The 23,703-nt window shown below is 38.5% G+C and overlaps 1 protein-coding gene across 1 annotated transcript; it reads right to left on the bottom strand.

The window, feature by feature from the left end:
* Positions 1 to 874: 874 nt before the first annotated feature.
* LOC131519776 (large ribosomal subunit protein mL48) lies at positions 875 to 1,814 on the bottom strand. The gene has a single exon (XM_058743127.1). The coding sequence runs from the start codon at positions 1,739 to 1,741 to the stop codon at positions 1,103 to 1,105; it is 639 nt and encodes a 212-aa protein (XP_058599110.1). The 5' UTR covers positions 1,742 to 1,814; the 3' UTR covers positions 875 to 1,102.
* Between the last annotated feature and the right edge of the window lie 21,889 nt (positions 1,815 to 23,703).

The raw sequence follows: 23,703 nt of genomic DNA, 5'->3' as shown, positions 1-23,703 counted from the left end.
GCAAGTAAAAAGAACAGAACTACTGTTAGTAGATTCATTTTTCTAGAAACTCATTTACTTAGAGGCTCCCCATGAGCAGTCCTTCTTCTGTTCTGATTCATATCTTTGGGAATATTCCAACAAGTATATTTCAAAATCTCAACACACAAGAAGAACTCTTTTTTTTTTTTTTTAAATTTTAAAAGCACTATTCACCTTATCATTACTAGCAACCAGAAGACTTTTTTATCCCCAACAAATCCTCTCTTCAAGGGGAATTCTGAAAGGCAAAACATTTTATATATTTTCATGTATACTGTACATCCCTTTATGTCTATTGCTTAAAGGATTTTAACGAGCGTTCTGGTGTTGTAGAAAAGTCTGCCAGAGGGTCGCCTGGGTGGCTGAGTCGGCTGAGCGTTCAACTTCGGCTCAGGTCATGATCTCACGGCTTATGAGTTCAAGCCCCGTATCGGGCTCTGTGCTGATAGCCCAGAGACCAGAGCCTGGAGCCTGCTTTGGATTCTGTCTCCCTCTCTCTCTGCCCTTCACCCACTCACACTCTGTCTCTCTCTCTTTCAAAAATAAATAAACATTAAAAAAAAAAAAAGTCTGACAGAAAGTGTTAAAAAGTGTACCTTTTTCATTAAAAAAACTCCAATAAGCTTAAAGCTTATCATGTGGTGTTGTTATATGTTTATGTGTCTAGTGTTTTGTTTTGTTTTTGACATGAAATGTGTTCAGGTTGTATGTATCTTTGATTTCAGTACAACATGTCTGATTTTCTTGTATTCTGAAAACTCTCCTTGAAAGTAGAAATATGCTAATTTGTAAATATTATACTGCAAGTATTTTAGCTACATCAAATTGTTTTATTTTTTTTTTTTTATTTTTTTTTTTTTTCCACCAGCTGCAGATTTTTATTAGATGAAGGATGTCTTAGGTTGGCTCAAAGGAAAGTGGTAATCGGCAACACTCCTCCATATAAGAGAGGAGGCATTCCTGGCTAATGGGGATGGGTAGTTACAATATCTAAAGGATCTTCTTAATTTTGACCACCCAGGAAGCTCTTCCCCTTGGCACTCAATATCACCAGTCCTGGCTTGAAAGGGTTTGCAATGAGCTAGTTCAACTTAGCCAACAGTTCTTCCAGTTCTGGCCGAGCTTTGAACCTTCCTTTGAAGTCTTCTTCAGTGTGCTCCTTCACTGACAATCTGACTCCTTCAGGAAGATTGCTTTGGATTATTTCCAAGAAAATCTCTGCAAATGTAGCACTCAAACCGCTGATCTGAACCACTCGCTCATGGGTGGTAAGAACTGAGTCCAAGAACATTTTGCTGCCTTGGTCTTGCAGCCGCAATACCTCCATGGTTTTGGTGGGCATCGCATAACTTTCCTCAACTTTAATGGATAGATGGTTGCAGAGGTTGTGAACATATTGGGCATAACTCTCTGCCAGGGCCATGTCGTATGCAGTCAGGTGAATGTTTAAAACCCCATATTCATAATCTGTTCCCAAATTAATGGGTCTCACTTCCACTTTTCCTCTCTTCTTCTTGGGCTCCTGGGCTTTAACTAGGTGCTTATATCTTCCAATGCCATGGGTAGGCTTTGTCTTGTAGTGTCGACTGGTGCTCAACAGAATGCCACCTGCAGAACAGATGGGATTTTCTCCTGAAGTTCTGAATCTTAAGAGAGAAAAGCCTTGCTTAAAAATGGTATCATTCCTTGGACACAGCACCTTTCCTAGAGCTCCGTTCATCCTTTGCTGCTGCGGCCGGTAGTTGTGCAAGCTGAAGACCCGCCCAAGCTGCAGCGATCTCCCGGCGTCTGGAAACACTCTACATCAAATTGTTTTAGAACTGAGGCAGAGTATGGGGTGCATGGGTGGCTCAGTAGGTTAAGCGTCTGACTTAGGCTCAGGTCATCATCTCACAGCTCATGGGTTTGAGTCCCATGTTGGGCTCTGTGCTGGCAGCTTGGAGCCTGTAATCTGCTTCAGATTCTGTCTCCCTCTGTCTGCCTCTCCTCTGCTCACATTCTCTCACTCTCTCTCTGTCTCAAAAAATAAACATTAAAAAAAAAAAACTGAGGCAGAGTATACAATAAATAAATACACGATAGGAAATAAGCTAATGCATATGGATTTTTCTTTAAGTATCAGTGTCAATTCTGATCAGGTCATGTCTTTAACAACTTGCAGTGATCTCAGAATAAAGTTTGAACTTCTTAGCTTTATTTATGAGGGCCTCAATGACATGGCCCTCATAAGCAAAGCCCTCATGGTCCACAAAACAGAGGCTATGGAGAAGGACGTACCATCTTCTGTTTTATGCTGCAGCCATATTGTACTTTTTCAGCTCTTTGAAACCACATGCACCCTCAACTCCAGGTTCTTTCTTAACTCTGTTCCTTCTTTCTGGAACAGTATGTCTCATCTCCCCCACTATAGATTGGTTGGTATTTTTGCCATGTCCTGCTTTAACACCTACATGTTTCCACATTACTTTGATTTCCTGTTTACTTTTCTTTATCCTCTGATGTCTGGAATAAGCTTTGTTAGGACAGGAACCACCTCCTGCTCACTGAATATTCCATCTCCACAGCCCCGCACAGGGCCTGCAACATGCAACATAATAGGTATTGAAGAACTACGTTTTCCATGTTGAGTGAGAACTAATGGGAAGATGAAAAAAGAAATATTAAATTGAACAAAGTCTTCACCCTTAAGGAATTTGCCATCCAATCAGAAATGGCAAATATACACTGAACTATACTACAAGACTCTACAGAACAAGGTAAGTGCCACAGGAGAGAAGAAAAGTACTGCGAAAGTAAAAAGCAAACAAAACCATATCCAAATGAGAGCTATTAGAAAGGGCTTCAGGCCTTGAAGGAAGGGAAGAGTAAGGTTTCAGTGTGTAGAGATGCAAGTGGAAAAGCCTGGAGCATGTCAGGAAATGCCAAATAATTTGTTGTTGTTGGAGTGAAGGGTATGCACAGGGAAGATATGGAGGACAAGACTGGAGAGGATTGTTAGGGCTACATTTGAGGGCCTTGAAGTCTAAGCAGAAGGATACATCTTTTTTTTTTTTCAATATATGAAATTTATTGTCAAACTGGTTTCCATACAACACTCAGTGCTCATCCCAAAAGGTGCCCTCCTCAATACCCATCACCCACCCTCCCCTCCCTCCCACCCCCCATCAACCCTCAGTTTGTTCTCAGTTTTTAACAGTCTCTTATGCTTTGGCTCTCTCCCACTCTAACCTCTTTTTTTTTTTTCCTTCCCCTCCCCCATGGGTTTCTGTTAAGTTTCTCAGGAAGAAGGATACATCTTTAACTTAGTTACCAAAGAAACTTTCGAGGGTATTTGAGCATACCAAGTATTGGATCATTCTTTCATGCTTTGTTGCTACCAAGTTATGGTACATCTCTCAGGGTGATTTTAAAGTAAAAGACTTATAATAGTGATATGTGCTCCACATTTCTTTGATCACCACGTTGATTCCCTGATCTCTTCCCTAATAAGGAGTAATAGTTTGGGATCAAACAAAAAAAAGGATAGTTTATAAATGTTTGACTTCTCTGGTTTTAGTCTTAGACTTTGTAAAATAATAACAAATTTATTGTAAAACAATTGGTGAACTATTGTGTGTAGATAATTCTCGATAACTTATTAAATAAGGTAATTCAATAAAATTTTAAGTTGTTTTGATGGTATCATTTAGACTAAGCTCCATTATTTTATTTTATTTTAATATGAAATTTATTGTCAAATTGGTTTCTATACAACCCATAAGAGACTCTTAAAAACTGAGAATAAACTGAGGGTTGATGGGGGTTGGGAGGGAGGGGAAAGTGGGTGATGGGCATCGAGGAGGGCACCTTTTGGGATGAGCACTGAGTGTCATACGGAAACCAATAAGCTCCATTATTTTATTTTATTTTATTTTATTTTAATTTTTTTTCAACGTTTTTTATTTATTTTTGGGACAGAGAGAGACAGAGCATGAACGGGGGAGGGGCAGAGAGAGAGGGAGACACAGAATCAGAAACAGGCTCCAGGCTCCGAGCCATCAGCCCAGAGCCTGACGCGGGGCTCGAACTCACAGACCGCGAGATCGTGACCTGACTGAAGTCGGATGCTTAACCGACTGCGCCACCCAGGCGCCCCTAAGCTCCATTATTTTAAATTTCAATATGGTAACTGGACTTTTAACATTTCTCTTTTTTTAATTAAATTAAAAAATTTCTTTAAATGTGTATTTATGAAATGAAAATTTGGAAACTAAGAAACAAAGAAAAGAGTGAGTATATAATTATATATGCATAAAGGCACATTTGACAACAAATAAAATGATGTTTTAAAAATGTAATAATGTTGAGGGGCACCTGGGTGGTTCAGTCAGTTGAGTATCCAGCTCTTAGTTTCAGCTCAGATCATGATCTCATGGTTCATGAGTTCTTGCCCTACGTGGGTCTCTGTGCAAGCAGCACGGAACCTGCTTGGGATTGTCTTTCTCTCTCTCTGCCCCTCCCCCCCTCACTCATGCGCTCGCTCTCTCTCTCTCTCTCTCTCAAAATAAATAAATAAACTTAAAAAATATATTTAAAAAAATTACCCCGGACTTATTTCTCAAAGTTCTGGTGGCTATAAGTCCAGGATGAAGAGGAGCAGGCTCTGTAATCTCATGGTCAGGTTTCTGGTAAATACTCTCTTCCTCGGGGACCATCTTCTCTGTGTCCCACACCTCAGCAGGGGCAAGGGACCTCTCTGACCCCTTATTATAAGGGGACTATTCCCGCTTATGAGGGCTCCACTCTCATGAACTAGTCACTTCTCAAATGCCCAACCTCTAAATACCATCACATTGGAATTAGGGTTTCAACATATGAATTTTGGGAGACACAAACATTCAGTCCTTTGTACTTTTCTCTTTCAGACACAAATTCCCAGAAATTAGCTCAGGGTATGGAATACCAGTAAATTTTGTAAAATTATAGATTGTCTTCAGTTTTAGCTAATAATTGTTTACTTACAACTTTCATTTATGCCAGAGGTTAAGATCGTGATGAACATTTTATACTCTTAAGAACAATTCCTAGTATCTTTTAAGATGATTGACATTCAGTTTTTTTTGAACTTTAGAGATTTAAAAAAATGTGTTTAATACCTGTACATTCTTGGCACACATTGCATGGGTGCCAATATGACCCATTACAGTATTTTGAGGGAAGAAACTGATGTTTGATGAATTCTGTGTCTGACACTGTCCTAAACTTTTTCACATATATGTGAGCCAATTTTATTTTGAAATTAAGAGATGTTAAGTAAAATGGTCAAGTATTTATAGATATTATTTGTTGTTAACAATAAGGATTTAAGGATTTAAACTCAGGGGTATCTGAGTTTAATTTACATAAATTATAGTAGGAGTGGTGATGGGCTTCCCAGACAAGGTGGTATTTTACCTGGGATATAATGGTACAGTAGAACTTTGCTACATACAAAAGGGCTCAAGGGAACTTCTAGATTGAGAGAAATTATATCCTTGGTGTCTCTCTCACTTCTTCTACTTTCTATCCCTCATTCTAGTACCCATTGGTGACTGTATTTTGAGATGGCAAAAGTATACGTCTGACATTCTTCAAATTTTCTCTAGAGTGAGTCCAAGCTTCTCTGATTTTCTCTACCTGATTAACCTCATCCTTATAAAACCCTATGAGTGAAAATAAACTAATGAGAAAAAGAAAATTCTATGTCATAAAGATAATATTTTCAAATATTTTTGGAGTGCAGTCTCACACTCTTATTGTTAACCAGGTTGCATGTAAGTGTTAGACTGGGGTCACAATGAGTAAGAACTTCAGGACATCACAGAAATGTAAATCCTTCCAAACAGCTAGAGCAGCCTAAGGATTTTCAATTCAGGGAGCCATCTCTTCATTCTTTGAAGATTATGGCATCAATAAAAATTATATACAAAGCCATGAAAAATGGTTCTTTGGAGATATGTCCTTTGCCAGAAATCAATTTTGCTCATCAGAATGTCTCTGACTGCTATCATAAAAGATAAAAATCTTAGGGTGAGAAGAGAACTTAGGAGGTCATCTTTGTATTCTGATAGGACCACATCTAATCCTGTTTTGAAATATGATACTGTTTTGATTAGACCCTCCCAGGAAAAGAGATGATACAGGTTTTTCATGTGCCCAATTAATGTCGAATAGTCTCCTAGGTAAAAAACCTTTCTATCTAGTTTATATTATCCTTGTTTCTTAGTAGAAATTGAGGGTTTATCCTTGCTTTCCTCCTCCATCCCTCAATTAGATGCCCTTTATATCTTTGAAGAAGATTATTAATCCCTAAACTTTAATTTCCATTTTAAATAGTCCTGGTTTTCAGAATATTTCCTCATAGACATTATTTTTCTGCTTTTTAAACATCTTCTTTAATTAGTAATAAGCCATTTCCAAATTTCACACATTATTCTTTGTCCATAATGCCCAGAAAAATGTATATGACCCTAGATGGTTATGTAAAGAGTTGAAGGATTTGGACCTTTGCAGAGGGAAATAAAAAGGAAAACTTATGATTTTACCACCAATAACTACAATTTTATGCACTGAAAGTATTAAAAAGAATGACAAGTGGCAGTCATGAGAGGCAAAAACCAAGGCAAAATGTCATAAATAAACACCAATTTCATGTAGAAGAGTGTGCAGGAAATTGGGGTGGGAAGGAGGAAACCAGGACTTTTCACAGCCCTTGCCTCAATCTGGGCATAATCCTCAGGTATAATGTGCTTCACTGACCTGAGTGCTTCTAGTACAGAAAATGAACACAAGTCCCCCATGAGGTCCACTTGCTACCTATCAGCGTGATCATAACCCAACCAACTCTGGGTGTCACAAGAAACGTATGTCCAGTCCCCTACACTCCACTCCATGTTGTGTGCTACGGTGTTATGCTTGTTTACAAACCTCATTATCTTCCTGTTTAGGGGTCATTCTGTTATTTATAGCCACACCTGCAGTCACCTAGCCCCCACACAGGGTTTGTGCCTGTGGTTTTTCCTATCTCTATGTGTAGCCATAACTCACTTATTAATTAAATTGCACAAAACTTTTCATACTAGAGAATTCAGACATAACAAATGAACATAATGGGCAGAGTACATAATTTCTAAGTGAATGAGTGGATTAGAATGGGGGTAATGTTGAGTTACTGCTTCCAGTGTGGGGACAAGTTGACAGCAAGAATAATCATATAGCAAAGAACATTTAATTAACAGAAGAGAAAAACAACTAAATATAAAGAACCCCACAGGAAATTAACCCTTAAACAACACAGGGGTTAGAGGTGCCAATTTCTGTGCAGTAAAAAATCTGGGTATATCTTTTGACTCCCCCAGACTTCACTACTAATAACCTACTGTTGACCAGAAGCTTTACCCAGAACATCAACAGTTGATTAACACATATTTTGTATATTATCACACACTGCATTCTTACAATAAAGCTAGAGAAAGGAAATTGTTACTAAGAAAATCGCAAGGAAGATACATTTATAGTAATATCTCGTAAAAAAAAAAAAAGTCTACTAACAGGCAGAACTCCTGACAGTCCTGAGTTTGTCTTTTGTTTCCACAGTGTTTGGACAGAACAGATCCAAGGACACCCTTTCTTCCAATCTCTGGCCACCCTCCAACTTCCCTTCTAGTCACAACCTTCAGAACCATCTTCTCAGCTACTCTTTGCCCCAAGGACAAGCCAACACTGGTTTTTGAGCTCCAGATTTATCAGAATTATTCCACCTAGGTGGAGGCTGCAGTCATCTGCCTGCTCAACACACATTTGTGGGCCTCCTACAATTTGTGGCTCTGGAGGGTATGAACCACTTCTTCCTGAGTTGGCTGGGGAGAAGTATGAGGGTTCCCAGCATCTTTTGATGATGCAAAACTAGCATGCATTTATGTCTTCTTAAAGGACAAGCAGAATCTGTCCCAAGATGTGTGGGGCTGAATCCCAGATGCTGTAGGAGCCCCCATGGTCCTGAAAAAGAGCCTTAAGTAGCCCCTTCTGGAGCTGCAGGACGGGTTCTACTGACAGAGACACCCAGCTCCTCCCTTCCTGCAGAACTGCTTCCCAGGTGAGGAGGTGAAACTCAGCAAGAGGATGTGCCCACCTGACTCACCTCAGCAGGCTGGACCCTCCTGGGTCCAGGGCGCTGTTGTCTTCCAGATGCTCCCTCGCAAGGATGACTAGGAGCTCAGCAGCCTCAAAGGGCCCCCTCAGGCCTCCCCCTGGGGCCAGGGCTTCTGCCTGAGCCTCTCCCTGCATCCACTAGCCAGCTTTTTAGCTACCCAGGAGCCTTCTCCCGAGGTGTGGGTGAAGGGGAAACAATGAAGCTTTTTGTAGAAAAAAAAAATCTGTGTATAAGTGGACCTGTGCAGTTCAAACCTGTGTTGTTCAAGGATCAACTGTAATGAGTAAAATACGTTCTATCCCAGTGGGTTGTGACAGGACAGTATTTGAAAAATAGATTCTCATTCTCCATTCACCCTTATTTTATCTTCTTTGGGTTTTCTGACTTTCAAGGTGTTCTTTACTCAGCTGATGGAAAAAAAGAGCAAGCTTGGGATAGTGGAGTGCAGTGTTTTGTTTTGTTTTTTCTTTAAGAGAGAGAGTGCCACATACATGTGAGTCAGGGAGGGGCAGAGAGAGTGGAAGGGAGGGAGAGAGAGAAAGAGACAGAGAATCCTAAGCAGGCTCCATGTCATCAGCACAGAGCCCAACATGGGGATCAAACTCACAAACCGGGAGATCATGACCTGAACCAAAATCAAGAGTTGGATGCTTAACTGACTGAGCCACTCCGGGCACCCCTGGAGTCCAGTGGTTCTTACAGGGTGACCCAAAACAACAGCAGCAACACTTGGGAACTTGTTTGAAATGAAGATACTCTAACCTCAACCCACAACTAATGAATCAGACTTGGGTTTTACCTGCAATGTGTGCTTTAATAATTATCTCTAGGTGATTCTGATTCTGCTCAAGTTTGAGAACTCCTGATGAAGCAGATCCCTCTTTAGGACTGAGATGCTTATTCCTACCTTAGCTCCTGGGAATGTAGATTATCCATGGCTCTAGGAGTTGCCTGTGACCAAAAGGAGCAGCCTTGTCCAAGGTGAAGTCCCTCTCTTATCCAATGACTTGCTGGTGAGAGGGCTTGAAGCTCAGCCTTTTCTTTAATTTAGGGCATCTCTGAAGAGATGCACCTGTTTCTGAGCTTTCTGTCAGATCAGCTGTGGCCTCTGTTACACCTGCCTCCTGTTGAACTCTTCCTTTACTCAATCCCGCTCCCCTTTGATACTTAAGAGACATTATTCCTGAGAGCACCCCCCACATATCCATCTTAGTGCCTGTTTCCTGAGGAACCTGAAGCCTCTTGGCTTTCACATTGTTGGAAGCGATCATGGAGAAGATGTGACCTTCAGTTGACCCTTGAGCTGGACCTAGGAATCAGGGGCTCCTCACTCCCTCCCTCCTTCCTTGGAATGTACATTCCACATACTATTTCCACACTAGAAGCAGCTTCAGTGGCACAGTCTTGACAGAGTAATGTGTTGTTAAGATCATGTAGATGGTATAATGTGACTGAATTGTGTTAAAGCTGCTGTGTAAACCTTCAAGATTCTGGAAGGCTGGTGTAGCAATCTACTCATCTTACCAGTCTTGTAAGTTCCCTTGCTTATTAAATCTGCCACCTACCAATCTGGGGTGGTCTGCCTCTTCCTCGGGGCTCTCCTTTCCTTCTGTGTACGGGGGCCAGTTTCGAATTTCACCCAGGGAACTTCTGAAATTGTAAAATAACAGGTGTTCCAAAAGTCCACATATTTGTGTGGGAGTGGAGAGGAGTCCACCAATTAAAAAACAAACAAACAAAACACAAATATCTGTGAGGAACAACTGAGGGTCCAGGAGTTTCTGCTAAGCCAGCAAGGAGAGAGCCCAAGGCAAGGTGACAAGTGTGATAATGGTAGACCTGACTGAGAAGGACCCCATACCCACCTTACTGGGAAGATGTCTCCAAGGGCCCTGGGGAAGATACAGCAGGGTCGCATCTAGGGATCTGGGAACTTGGTTAACCTTGTGGAAATTCCCATGGCCTCAAGTATGTCACTGATGGAATAGAGAGAGCTAAGTTCCTGCAGGGACCAGACAGAAACAAGGAACATTGTTGGACAACCTGGATAGATTGACAAGGAAGATGGGATGACATACATCTGTGTAAGTACTTTTGTGGTCACATGACATTGAAAATTGGATTAAGCGCCCCCCCCCCCCCATCAACCACCAAAAGATGTGCACTATAAGAATCCACTTTTCACTGGGCATTGTATGTCACCTGACAAAAGGAGAAAAATGTATGGAGTCTGTGTTTCTTTTCCCATGTCAAGATGTGATACAAAAGATTAAATAAATTGTTAAAAACTAAATTTATAATTTTTTACACCTAATCATGAACTAAGATTTCTATCCCCAGCACAAAGTGGAGACTATATTTTTTGTTACATAAAGTATATTAAAAAGAACCAAACAGGGCACCCGGATGGCTCAGTCAGTTAAGCATCCAACTTTGGTTCAGGTCATGATCTCACCACTTGTGGGTTTGAGCCCTGTGTTAGGCTCGGTGCTGACAGCTCAAAACCTGTTTCAGATTCTGTGTCTCCCTCTCTCTCTCTCTCTGCCCCTCCCACTCTCCCACTCACACACACACTCTCTCTCTCTCAAAAATAAATTAAACATGAAAAACAATTAAAAAACCCCAACTCCCTGTCCAATAACTCAGAGCACAGAAGCTTGCAATGGGCAACAACAGATGATTCCATTTCAGCTGATCTATGCTGAGGCGTGTACAGTAGTTAACAGATTCGGAGAGAGAATGACAGTTGAGGAAAACTCTGCTCTTTATGGAACTTTGAGCAACTGTGAACACAGACTAATTTCAGAGTTCTTAGATAATGGCAGTTTTTATACAGAGGTCAGCCAGAGATGGACTAAACTGGATTATAAGAATAAGGGCTGATCTGATCTAGAAAAGATTGTCTTTTTATGGTTTTCACAAATATTTCAGTGAGGAGAAATTAGTTATCAAGAGGGCATGTTCTCTTGATGTGGGCATATGATTATACTGTGATGAGTAAGAGCTGCATTTATTGAGTGCTTACCATGTGCTGGGCACTAGTCTTGAGTTTAAAGCGTGTTTCAACTACTGCTAATGAGGGTTCTCTGAATCAGGTGGACTCACCTGTCAGGTGTAGTCACTGCAGTGATGCTCAAATTAAGTAGACCTTTTAAGCTTCCTCTTTACAGTATAGAACCTGAATATGTATGGTGAATTCCTAGTCATTTAAAAAATTGTATTGATAAGTTAAATGAGCATAAAAATTCTACTGTGAAGGAGAAAGAATTTAGAACCCAAAGCTTGTGGTGACTTGCCATAGTTATAAATGTTATTAAATGTACATTTAATTCATAACTATGTTAAAATAAAACCTTATGAATCTATGAATCATTGCTTTTATAATATTCTACAGGATTCATTTTCCCAAATTTCAAATCTTTATTACTTCAACTTTTGAATTAAAAAAAAATATATTGCCTAAAGAAATATATATATTCTAGCATTTGGCCATTGTTTAGGGACTGACAATCTGTTCTGTTTTCTATTCTCCTGCTTAGAATATGGACATTGAACACCTTGTTAATCTCGTTCAGAGAACAGGGTGAAAGGGAACAACAATCCCTAACTTGAAAATGTGTACTTTATTATCATTTTGCATGTTTTTCCATGCTTTGTTTAGCAGGTTAAATAAGAGTTGATAATAATGTATTATTATTTTAAATCATAATAAGGTTCTTGTTATTAGGACCTTCAGTCCTTGTCATTTTTATTTATTACTGACATTTTGTTTGTCCCTTTGTTTTGGTGTTCAGTTTTATAAACTACTTCAAGTTAGAAATCCTAACTAAGACGGATTCTACAAGAAGATACTTTCAGTTACTGTTTCTCTTCTCCCATTTTTAGTAGGTTTTTAATTTTTTTTTAATGTTTTATTTATTTTTGAGACAGGGAGAGACAGAGCATGAACAGGAGAGGGTCAGAGAGAAGGAGACACAGAATCTGAAACAGGCTCCAGGCTCTGAGCTGTCAGCACAGAGCCCAACACAGGGCTCGAACTCACGGACTGAGAGATCATGACCTGAGCCGAAGTCGGCCGCTTAACCGACTGAGCCACCCAGGCACCCCTTTAGTAGGTTTTATATAAGGCTAAGTCAAACAATATTCTTTATTATGACTTTTGGTTCTGTGAGACTCCTAGAGAGTCTCCTCTAGCTTCTATAGACTAGCTTCTATTTTTTCACTTATAAAATAAATTCCCACCGTCTACTGACTATATACTATATACAGTTGGCAAATTATAACTAGTGGATATAAATTGTGCAGAGGAAGAGCAACTCCTTTGCTTTTCTGGCCTGCAAAGGTGTTGTTTTGACTATATTTTACTTGTAAGTTAACCTGGGTTAACCTATTTGAGACAAAAATGTCTTTATTATTATAATTAGGTCTGTTAGCTGCCTATCAAAATCTGGTCTCCCTTTTTTCCCAGTTTAAGTTCTTGACAATGGAATGTGAACAGAGGTGATGGGGCTGCTTGTGGGCCATATCCCCTCCTCACAGACATGCTGCCATTCAGTCTCTTCCACGCCCATGAAAACCCCTGAGGCACCCCTGAGAACCAAGATCCTGAGAACCTGGGTCCTTGAATGAGTTTATAAAGCAGAGCCACCAGCATGACTTTTCTGAAATGTGATAGAGAAATTTATTTCCTTTTTTCCCTTTGCCACTGTATTTTTTGGTCTCCTTGACATAGTTTTAACTTAATATATTTCCCATCTGGCAATAACACTTCTTAAATATTATAGTGATTTTCTGAACTTGATGTTTTCATTGTTTCTACAAGACAAATTAGGCATTCTTGAAGTCCTATTCTTGTTTCAAGCACCATAGATGGCCAGTTAAGCATATTGGGATAAAATAAATCAATCACCCCCAAAATATTTACTACTTTCCTATTATATCTTTATCACTGTATTCAATTCTTGGGACTATAAATGTCTACATGACATCATTCCTGCTTATGTTGATGGGAAATGTTTTCACTCATATTATAAGCTTGTTTTATATATGTTTTAGGTGATCTTTTTACTGAAAATGTTGTTTGACCTCACTGTGTACTAGTGACATGGTACGGACAAAAATGAAGACTAAAACATGGTTACTTGCCTCAAAGAATTCACAGAAGGAAAACAGTATTTAAATATACATTGTAATTTGCTTTTGATAAATGCTGACCTCTTTGAACTTCACTACAACTGAGAAAATAGATTTTATCATACTTTTTGGTAGATGATGAAGTGGAGACTTAATAACAGATCATGATAAAGATAATAACTCTACTAATTGACCACCTACTAGTAGATCCTGTGATTCCTTCTTGGGCCAAACTCTGCTGGGAGTGGGTGCAGTCAGTACAAACCCCCAGATGATCTGGTGGGCCCTGAGAGAAGCAAGGGCATGTCGTGCCTGTTTCCTGATGGAGCCCAAGGAAACGGCAAGACCTGGGGGATAGTTTTACAAAATTTCACATGTCCTGGTGAGAGGCAAGGGTAGTAGAGTGATTCCCAAGCAAGGAAGCTGGGTCTATTGTGGCAGCAGGGTGACATAAGAGCAGAAGACTGATTTCAGTGTGCCAGAGAGAAGTGTGAAAGTGACAGAGGGCATTAACTTCTTAATTTCCCTTATGCCAGTTTGGTGTGGGTAGTTTCATGGTGACTCCCCTGCACCTGAAGTAATAGATGGAGCTCAATCCTGGACGTGCTTTTGGACAGGAATGAGACCTAAGAAGCTGCAGTCTGTATCAGCTGACACCTGAGATACTTCTGTGTGGACAAGACTAGAGGTCCACACAGAAGCCAGAGGAGCAAGCTGCTCACCCTGATCTGATTCCTTCCTCTCTCAATGCCCTGCTGCCATGTGAGGCCAAGTCCCCACTCCTGTGCCACCAAGGTAAAAGAGATCCCCTCTGGATTGACTGGGAGTAAGTTTCTGCCACCCATTAGAATAGGCTTCTTATTATGAAGACTATATCATTTATAGTTCAGATACGGGTACTTTTAAAAAAACTTTAGGTACTCTCTACACCCAACATGGAGCTTGAACTCACTACCCTGAGATCAAGAGTCACATGCTCTTCTGACTGAACCAGCCGGGCACCCCCAAATAAGGACACTTTTGAAGGTGAAAAAGGGAACTCTTGGTAATTAATCCAGATTAGCATATGTAAAGTGGGACGAGAGCAAATTGTGAAAACGGTTACTTTCCTCTTATAAAAAGAATTAGGATGAGTTACACAAAAAAACAAACAAGTTCTATTTCTTGCACACACGAAAATACAGACTAAAATTCACACCCAACACAAAAGGCAATGCTTACACCAGAATCTGACTTTGCAGATCACAGAAATATGTAAGGAAGATGGCTTTTTCCTTCTTTCCACATTCTACACTTTTGAAAATATGAGGTAGGGGCATCTATACTCTCTTTCACTTTTTGCTAACTCCTCCATGTACAAAGAGGAATGATTTATCTCTTGGTGAGATGGCAAGGATTTGCCATCATGTGTTTATTTACTGCTGACAGTGAAATACAGAGGTAAGCATCCCTTTAACAATATGACCTATCTTACATCTCTCACTGAGTGAAAACACTGGAATTTTCTTTCTTCTCCTGCCATTTCTCTGTCTCCAAACTGACACCTACTTGGGCAGGCTCTGTTCCTGTGCAGAGGGCACGGGCAATTTGGGGTGGCTGGTCCAGTTTTGCAGAAAATGAGTGAGAAGCTTAATTTTGAACGCAGGTCCAAGCCATAATCTCTATTGCATCTCTACTGGTAGAAAAGCAGGTATTTTAATTCCTATCTGGCATCTGTGTGCATTTCTTAATTTGTTTCAAACTAATTAGGGGAAGAGATTTGTCTAGCCCTTTAGAGACATAACACACCGCAACAGTATGCCTTGAATGATTTAGATTATGATTCAGGTGAGAGATGTTCTACTGGAGACAGTTATTATATGCTTTGCTTGGGATCCAGATGCCTTCCAGAACTTTTATGCCTCAAGCTATGCTTAAATAGAATTTTAACTTTTGTTAAACAGGACACCTTTTAGGAATTGATCCTACTACTTGGCAATAGATTAATGTAATATGGCCTTGCATTACTTAGGGCTTTCGGTTTATTTTCTGGTTGTAGATACCGGGTGGGGGCGGGGGAGAGACTATTTCTTCCCTCGGTCCCGAAAATTTCTTCCGATTTAGAGAACTCGGTTTAGAGAACTCTTCTAGTTTCGGCAATTTAGGGGCAATGCTGGCCTCGCTCCACCCCTTTCACCCTGTCCCAGAAATACAGAAGATCCCACCTACATGTGGTATCACTTTCGGAGGTTTCAATTACCTGTGGTCAGCGCTGGTCAGGAGGAAGACGATCCTCCATCTGGAATCCGCAGAAGGTCAGGAGTAGCCTGAGGCTACGTCACACGCCTGCGTCATTCCCCTGACGTCATCTTATCACGCAGGCATTTTATCATCTCACATCAGCTCGAGAAGGGTGAGTACAGCACAATGAGACATTTTGAGAGAGAGAGAGACATGTAACTTTTATTATAGTATATTGTTCTAATTGTTTTATTTTATTACTAGTTATTGTTAATCTCTTACTGTGTGTAATTTAGAAATTGAACTTTATTATAGGTATGTATTTATAGGATAAAACAGCATATAGGGTGCGATACTATCCGCGGTTTCAGGCATCCACTGGGGGTCTTGGAACGGATCCCCCATAGATAAGGGGCGACTACTATAACTTATATAAATTTGGGAAGGATCAAGTGAGCATGCACAGTTCAGCCCCCTTTCTTTTCTCTTATAATAAGGCTGTCTTCGTGGAGGGGTTCTCTTCTGCCCCTCTGTGCTGCTCTTATCCAGCAATGCCTGTGATTGGATAAAGGAAATCTGCCTGGCCGTGGGTTCAATTAGCAAGGCTATGTAGCTCTTGTATTAAGCTGTGAAGTGGCCTTTGGTATAGTTCTTTACAATAAAAGGGTGATATTTTGATATCATTTGATCAGCTATCTTTTTTACTCCTTTTATTTCTTTATGTGTATTGGGCCACCTCCATGTTCTGACAGTGGAGTGATGATTTTTGGGTTGTGAGTGAACTAACTTGTGGACATATTTGGGTATTTGCATAAAGTAAAAATTATTTGTGTGGTATTTCTTAGGAATACCTAAGCATTGCCAGCAGATAGCTATGCGTCATTAAAGAGGTCTTTATTATCCCCTGGAGGGATGCTAGGGTTGACCGGCTATTTTGAGTGAAATAGGTAATTTAGGCAATTATAAAACTCAGAAAAAGAAAAGGTGTTACTTCTTGCAATTAAATCATGTTTTTGTATACGTCCACCTGGTTTTCTCCTTTTTGCTTTTTTCCTTCTTCACAGCTGAGCTTAGTGATTCCTTCAGGCCTCAGTAAACAGGGAGGATCCTGGAGGTTCTGGATGTTCTGAATGGGACAGCCCTTTCTTACTCTCTTCTGGTAGGCACTGTTATCTCACCTGGCCTTTTCTCAGTAATAAGAGCTACTATTTTGGAGGGTCTGTAATGTTCTAAGACTTTGAATAAGTTATTTAATTTTATCATCATGACAATGGTATTTTTACTAAAGAAGAAACTGAGATCCTGAGGAGTTATATGGCCACAAGACAGAAGCAGAACTTGAAATTAAATCTCTCAAATTCTGAGATTCATACTTGGATGATATGTAGGAGAAAGTAATCAGATTAAAAATATTCGTTATCTGACCTCTGTAGGTATATGTGGGGAAACAAAACCTGTTATGAGTGTTCTCTAATTAACTGGTAGTGGAGTTTGCAATATTGGTCTGAAACTTCTTTAAATGGATAGATCTGGAGTAACACTTTTTGATCAAGACCATAAACTGCGCTGAGAGACTGTGTCACCATGAACGTTGTCCAGGGGAAGGGCTTTGACTATCTTTTGCTTAGTTCAGATCCTTTACATTAAACACAACAATATCCATAATATTTACTACATAACATAGCAGATGGCCTAGTGTTGTAAATATTTTAATAGGGTCATCTGAGGCAGTGGTAGTTGGCTATGGCAAACACTGATTTGAAAAATCTGAGCTGTCAAAGCAAATTCTTGAAAGTAAAGTCCCATTTTAGCATTCATGATATGGAAAAAGATAAGACAGTGTTCACTGTCAACACAATTAAATTTTGATCCTGAGATGGAATTCTGTAAACATGTTTGCTTGCATGGATCTAAGAAAATACATTTCACCCTTGAGGAATTTTTACTTCTCTTGAACATCTCATTATTGTGTTCTCTGTTGTCTTAAGGAGGTCAATCTTAGAGCTTTGTGTAGAATGATGTTTCCTGCTTTATTGCACTCTGCCATACTTAAAGTAACACAATGAACCTGGAATTCTGACCAGCAGGTTGGAGAGTAGCTCAAATGAATCTGCAGAGGGAATTCTGGCAAGGACAACTGGCATACATAAACCTGGCAGTTGGGCTCCTGTTGTATTTTATTGTATTAATAGTTAATTAATCCTTTTTTCTCTGAAATAGCTTTATATCCTGGAGGTATTAGCGCTTGTTAATGAAATCTCTTATGGCATAGGACAGAGCTGGAAATAAAGGATTTTAGGCAACTAGCCCTCATTTGTGGCTTCATCAGAAATATTGGCCTCTAAAACCTAGCACAGATCTGGCAGGTGAGGTGCTCAAAAACATTTTGAATGATGAATGTAATAGTCCTGTATTCTTATTGAGTACATATAGGATTCCATACCTGTGCTAAACCTTTTGCAATATAATTGTGTTTAAAATAGACATACCTTTCAGCAAAATTCCTTGTGTGTGGTGCTACTGCAAACATGTACCTTGCTTTATAAAATAAGTGAGTTTCTAAATTTGAAGAATATATTAAGCACATACCACAGGCCAGAACTTGTCTTCCCTTAAGCTTTGGCAAATAAGTGATGATGCTCTTATTCTTCCACTAAGTACATGGTGACTCAGACAAGTTAAGTAATTTATCTAGTATCACAGGCTTATAAGGATTCACTCTGGATCTTTTTCACTGTAGGTTTAGTACATCTAGCCATCTTTCAAATGAGTGGGAGAGCTCGAAAATAAAGGATTTTTGTAGTAAAATAGTCCTTATAGGGAACACACTTAAAAATAATGCACATTATCCTTCTATGTCTTTTGTAAATTTGATTTTTGTATGTTAATTTAAAGTACATAGAAACATCAGTGTTATTTTCAAAACATATATTGTATATATGTTTCATATTCAGCCTTGTAATATGTTTGGTGCTTTATGCATATTATTTTATTTAACTTTTATACTCATATAAAATGAGTATATTATTCTCATTACAAAAGGGGAAAATAAAAGAACAGTGAGGTTAAATTACTTGTCCAAGGATGTATAACTGAGAAATTGGAAAACTGTGATTTTCTAACCTAAATTTCCTTAAATCTTATAGGTTCCTAAACCTATTATAGACATTTCTAGAAGAATATAAATATTGCCTGACTAAAACTTAAGTCACAATAATTGCCAAATTTTATTATAACATTAGAGGGAAATATCACATTGTTTTAAATAGTCTCTTTTTGTCATTAAATATAACACTAACAATTTTGAGTTTTCGAATAAACTGAATTTTACAGAAAATTTGCATCCTTTTAAACAGATATTGTCTTGATGTTTCTTCAGCCATTACAATCTAATAATCAAATAAAACATAATTTTCTCAGATGACAGAAAGATAGGAACATACGTAACATTATCATTGTGACTTTTTTTATTGCTGAACTTGTTGAGGAAAAACATTTCTACTAATAAATTCTTATAAGAGTATTTACTTCTTTCACCAAACTCTTCACAATGAGACTTGAGAGATGGGTGACTAATCTCATTTTTTTTTTTTAAGCCGGTCATAGGAGTTCTGAGGATTGCTTGATGCAGGGATTAAAATTGCTATTATCCTGCAGGCACATCCTGGGTGCAGAGGTGACTTACCTCTTGTTGTCTAGTCTGCTTAGTGAGTGGTGTGGAATAAGAAAGTCAATACATTAGCAACAGAGGGTTCAGAATGGATATTGCTTGCTTGATCGGCTGTGCAGGCTGATGCCTCGCTTGAATAACTACACAGGGAAGGGGGACTGCTGGTGTTGTACAGGTTGTGGTAAAGAGAGGGAGACCCAGAGTAGCTTGGGGAAACAAGCCATCTTCCATCAGGATCCAGTCCTCATGTCTAATTATTTTCCCGTAGGCTTTTGGCATATAATATGTTAACCCGTTTTCTCTTGTAGGCAGTTACCCCAGTTTACAAGTGTGTGCACAGATATACTCAAAGATATGAAAGTGAAATAAACACGGAGTCAACGCTCAGAATTCCAGAACTGCTTCATTTTTCTTTATAAATTTTAATTCTTATTATTTCAAAATCTGTTTCAAAGGATGTTTGGTGTAAGAACAGTGAAGCAGTAAATAAAATGTAGTATAGACTCCTGAAATCTATCTACCCCAAGTCAATCTCACTTTCCAGAGGAAATGACTTATAGAACAGACAGATATTTCAAGACATTTTCCTATAAAATATTTTGTTATTATTTTATCTGATTTTTTTTTCCTATAAAAAGGGACCACGACATATTTCCATAGGACTGTATCATTTTAAAGCAATTGCTGTTTAGGAAAAAAACAAAAAAAAAAAATTCAGTGTTATGAACACTCTAGAATTTCCTTCTCCATCTCTCTCCTGATGTTCGTTTCGTTTTCTATTTGTATTTGAATGCATCCTTTAGAATATATTTCTGGAGAAAGCATTATGGACTGTATCATTTTAAAGGACTGTATCATTTTAAAGCAATTGCTGTTTAGGAAAAAAACAAAAAACCAAAACAAAACAATCTGTAACTTTGGACAAATCTTGGCTTATAATTCTTGGATGTTAAGTTCTTAATTAGGACTCTTTTGGCTGTGAGGAAAGAAAATTCAATTTCTAATATTTAAACATGGATTTTTATTGACTCGCAAAATTGAAAAGTCCATGAGTAGAGGTGGCTTCAAGTTTGCTTGATCTTGGGGAATCAAATGACAGCACTGTACTTCTCTCATTTATTTGATCCTTTAGTACCACTTCCTCTTTGTTGGTTACATTCTCTGGTAGGTCTAGCCTCATCGTGACAAGAGGGCTGCAGCAACCCTCATCGTGAGTTCACTTAGCTTCAAATGCAGTAGTAAAAAACATCCATTTCCAGAATTGAATCTTATTGGTTCTGATTGATTTGAGGATTCACATACCTGTTTGTATTAGTGGCCTACTATAACAGACTGGATGGCTTGAGCAACAGGAATTTATTTTCTCTCATTTCTGGAAGCTAAAAGTCCAAGTTCAAGGAGTTAGCAGATTTGGCTTCTTCTAAGCCTCTCTCTTGGCTTGCAATTGACCAGTTTTTCTCTGTGTCTTCCCATGGTCGTCTCTCTGTGTTTTTGTGTTCTAATCTCCTCTTTTTATAAGGACACAAGTCATATTGGAATGAGGACCACCCTAATGACTTTATTTAATCTTATTTACTTTTTTTAGATATTTACTCTTTCCAAATACAGTCACATTCTGAGTTACTAGGGGTTAGGACTTTACTATATGACTTTGCTGGGGATGGGGACAGGATACAATTCAGCTCATAACATCATTCCTGTGTAACCACTGGCACATTCCTACATAACCATGTGCCCATCCTAGGTCAAATACCACATTTAGATCTAGCAGGATGGTCAAAGGACTGAAAGTAGGGAGGAGTGAAATCCCTTAAGTGAAAACTAGCCACTGTCATCAACATGATGGTGAATGGATGGTATCTATTCCAAAAGCCAACAAGTGTCCATTTCACTAAGAAAATGCAGGTTAAGATTATAATATTAGTGGCAGCTATTTTGTTAATAAACTAATAATAAAGAATTAGCTAGGGGCGCCTGGGTGGCTCAGTCGGTTAAGCGGCCGACTTCAGCTCAGGTCATGATCTTGCGGTCCGTGAGTTCGAGCCCCGCGTCGGGCTCTGTGCTGACAGCTCAGAGCCTGGAGCCTGTTTCAGATTCTGTGTCTCCCTCTCTCTGACCCTCCCCCATTCATGCTCTGTCTCTCTCTGTCTCAAAAATAAATAAATGTTAAAAAAAAATTTTAAAAAAAAAGAAAAAAAATTAGCTAATAAAGAAGGAAATAGATTCTTGAATTAAACTTCACATGTTTACTTCAGGGGAAAGAAAAACATTATCTTTCTTAAGGAAGACGTAGTAGCTTCATCAAAAACACTTTCTATAAAAAAAAAAATGGTAACCTGAGAATAGGATGTTTAAGTAACTGAACATTTTTGGCTAGAAAAAAAGTAATAGCTAATATGGGGCTTTCTATAATAGGATATAGCCTTGTTTGATTTTTTAATTTTCAGAAATAAAAAGTGATTTTTTTTCTCCACAGAATGTTTTTGCAATTCTTCATCTACAAAACAAAACAAGCAAAAAACTCCCTAATACTCAGAGAAAGGAATATTTGTCCTAAAATTAGGAAAGAACTGTATATAATACCCAAAGATCATGGCAAGCAGGACAATATATTTGCCCCCAAATTGAAGAGGATATCAGGAGCCATTATTTCCTTCATGTGGTAGGATAAGGAATCAATGCAAAGTGCAGTTAATGCTTTAATTAGTGCACGTCTCTTTAATACATTGTGGCAAGTGAACCTGGCGATGAGGAGAAATCACATGGTGAAGTTCACACACTGTGAGCGAACCAATCACTGAGGCAAGGTGATGATGTATCACTTGACCTAAGACTGGTTTATATGCTCTACCCCTGGTTTGGGGTTTGAGCTTCACATAAAACAATATGGATTGGTGTGAGGAAAAAAATGAATTAATTCTATTGTCAGCAAAAGAGGGGACAGATCTTGGGGGGAGGGGGATGCAAACAATAAGTATGCATTATATTCCCTAGAAAGATAATAAAGATGATTGAAGACTAAGGCACACCTAGTGAAATTATTAAATGTTAAATGTTAAAGTAGGAATAATAGAAATATAAACACAGAAGAATTAATTAAGAGACTTTGTATGCAAGAGAACAGATGAAAAATATTTCCAGAATTTGGAGGAAGAATAGATTTCACCCACAGAGGGTACATCCAGCCAAATTGTCATTAATATGTCAAGGCAACAGAAAGATATTTCTAAATATACGAAGACTCTTCAACTCTATATCCTATGTAGCCTACATGAAAAATCTACTTGAATGCATACTCTATTCAAGCAAAAGATTGAAACTGTGGAAAGAAAATCCTGGTGGTAAAAATTAATTTTTAAAAACATAATTACTACAGTTAAAATTTTTAAATCATAGTTACAAAATTAACTTTTATGATTATAACTCTTGAACAAAGCCATATAGTGAAATAATTAATAATTATTAATAATTCAGTTATAGTTTGCCAGGGAAAATGTTCCAGGACTTGTCACCAAAACTGGAAGAAAAAGGGAGGGAGAGGTGGTAAAATTAAACACATTTTTTCACTGTTCATAGTGACGGTAAATAACAAAGCATCTATATATATATATATATATATATATATATATATATATATATGACTTTAGAAAACAGGAGAACAAAAGAAATAACAATTGTAGCCAGAGATTTTTATTTTATTTGTTTATAAGTTTTTATTTTAATTCCAATTAGTTAATGTACAGTGTTATATTAGTTTCAAGTGTATAATATAGTGATTCAACACTTGCATACAACACTTAGCAGCTCATTTCAAATTCATTCCTTAATCCCCATCACCATTTAACCCATTCTCCCACGCTCTGGTAACCTCTCTGATACTATCAGTTTGTTCTTTATAGCTAAGAATCTGTTTCTTTGTCTCTCTCTTTTCTTCCCTATCCTCATTTGTTTTGTTTCTTGAGTTCCACCTATGAGTGAAATCATATGGTATTTGTCTTTCTCTGACTGTCTTATTTCAGTTAGCATTATACTCTCTAGCTCTATCCATGTTGTTGCAAATGGCAAGATTCATTCTTTTTTATGGCTGAATGGTACTGTTGACATCAGCCATAGCAACTGATGGCAACTTTATGGCTGATATATATATGATATCACTCTCTCTCTCTCTCTCCCTCTCTCTCTCTCTCTCTCTCTCTCCCTCCCTCCCTCCCTCCCTCCCTCTCTCTCCCTCCCTCCCTCTCTCTCTCTCTCTCTTTATATATATATATGTATATATACATGTATACATATATATATATATACATATACGTATATGTGTATACGTATGTATATGTATACGTATATATATGTATACGTATATGTATGTATATGTATACGTATATATACATACATACAATCTCTATATCACTTCTTCTTTATCCATTCATCAAACAATGGACACTTGGGCTGTTCCATACTTTGGCTATTGTAAAAAATGCTGTTCTAAACA

This window comes from Neofelis nebulosa, chromosome 8 (assembly GCF_028018385.1).
Source record: "Neofelis nebulosa isolate mNeoNeb1 chromosome 8, mNeoNeb1.pri, whole genome shotgun sequence".
Taxonomy (NCBI): domain Eukaryota; kingdom Metazoa; phylum Chordata; class Mammalia; order Carnivora; family Felidae; genus Neofelis; species Neofelis nebulosa.
The sequence above is the reverse complement of the archived record's forward strand: the minus strand, read 5'-3'. Positions and strand labels throughout refer to the sequence as shown.

Coding starts and splice junctions, on each gene's coding strand:
- LOC131519776 (XM_058743127.1), bottom strand. CDS start 1,741: ATGAACGGAGCTCTAGGAAAGGTGCTGTGTCCAAGGAATGATACCATT.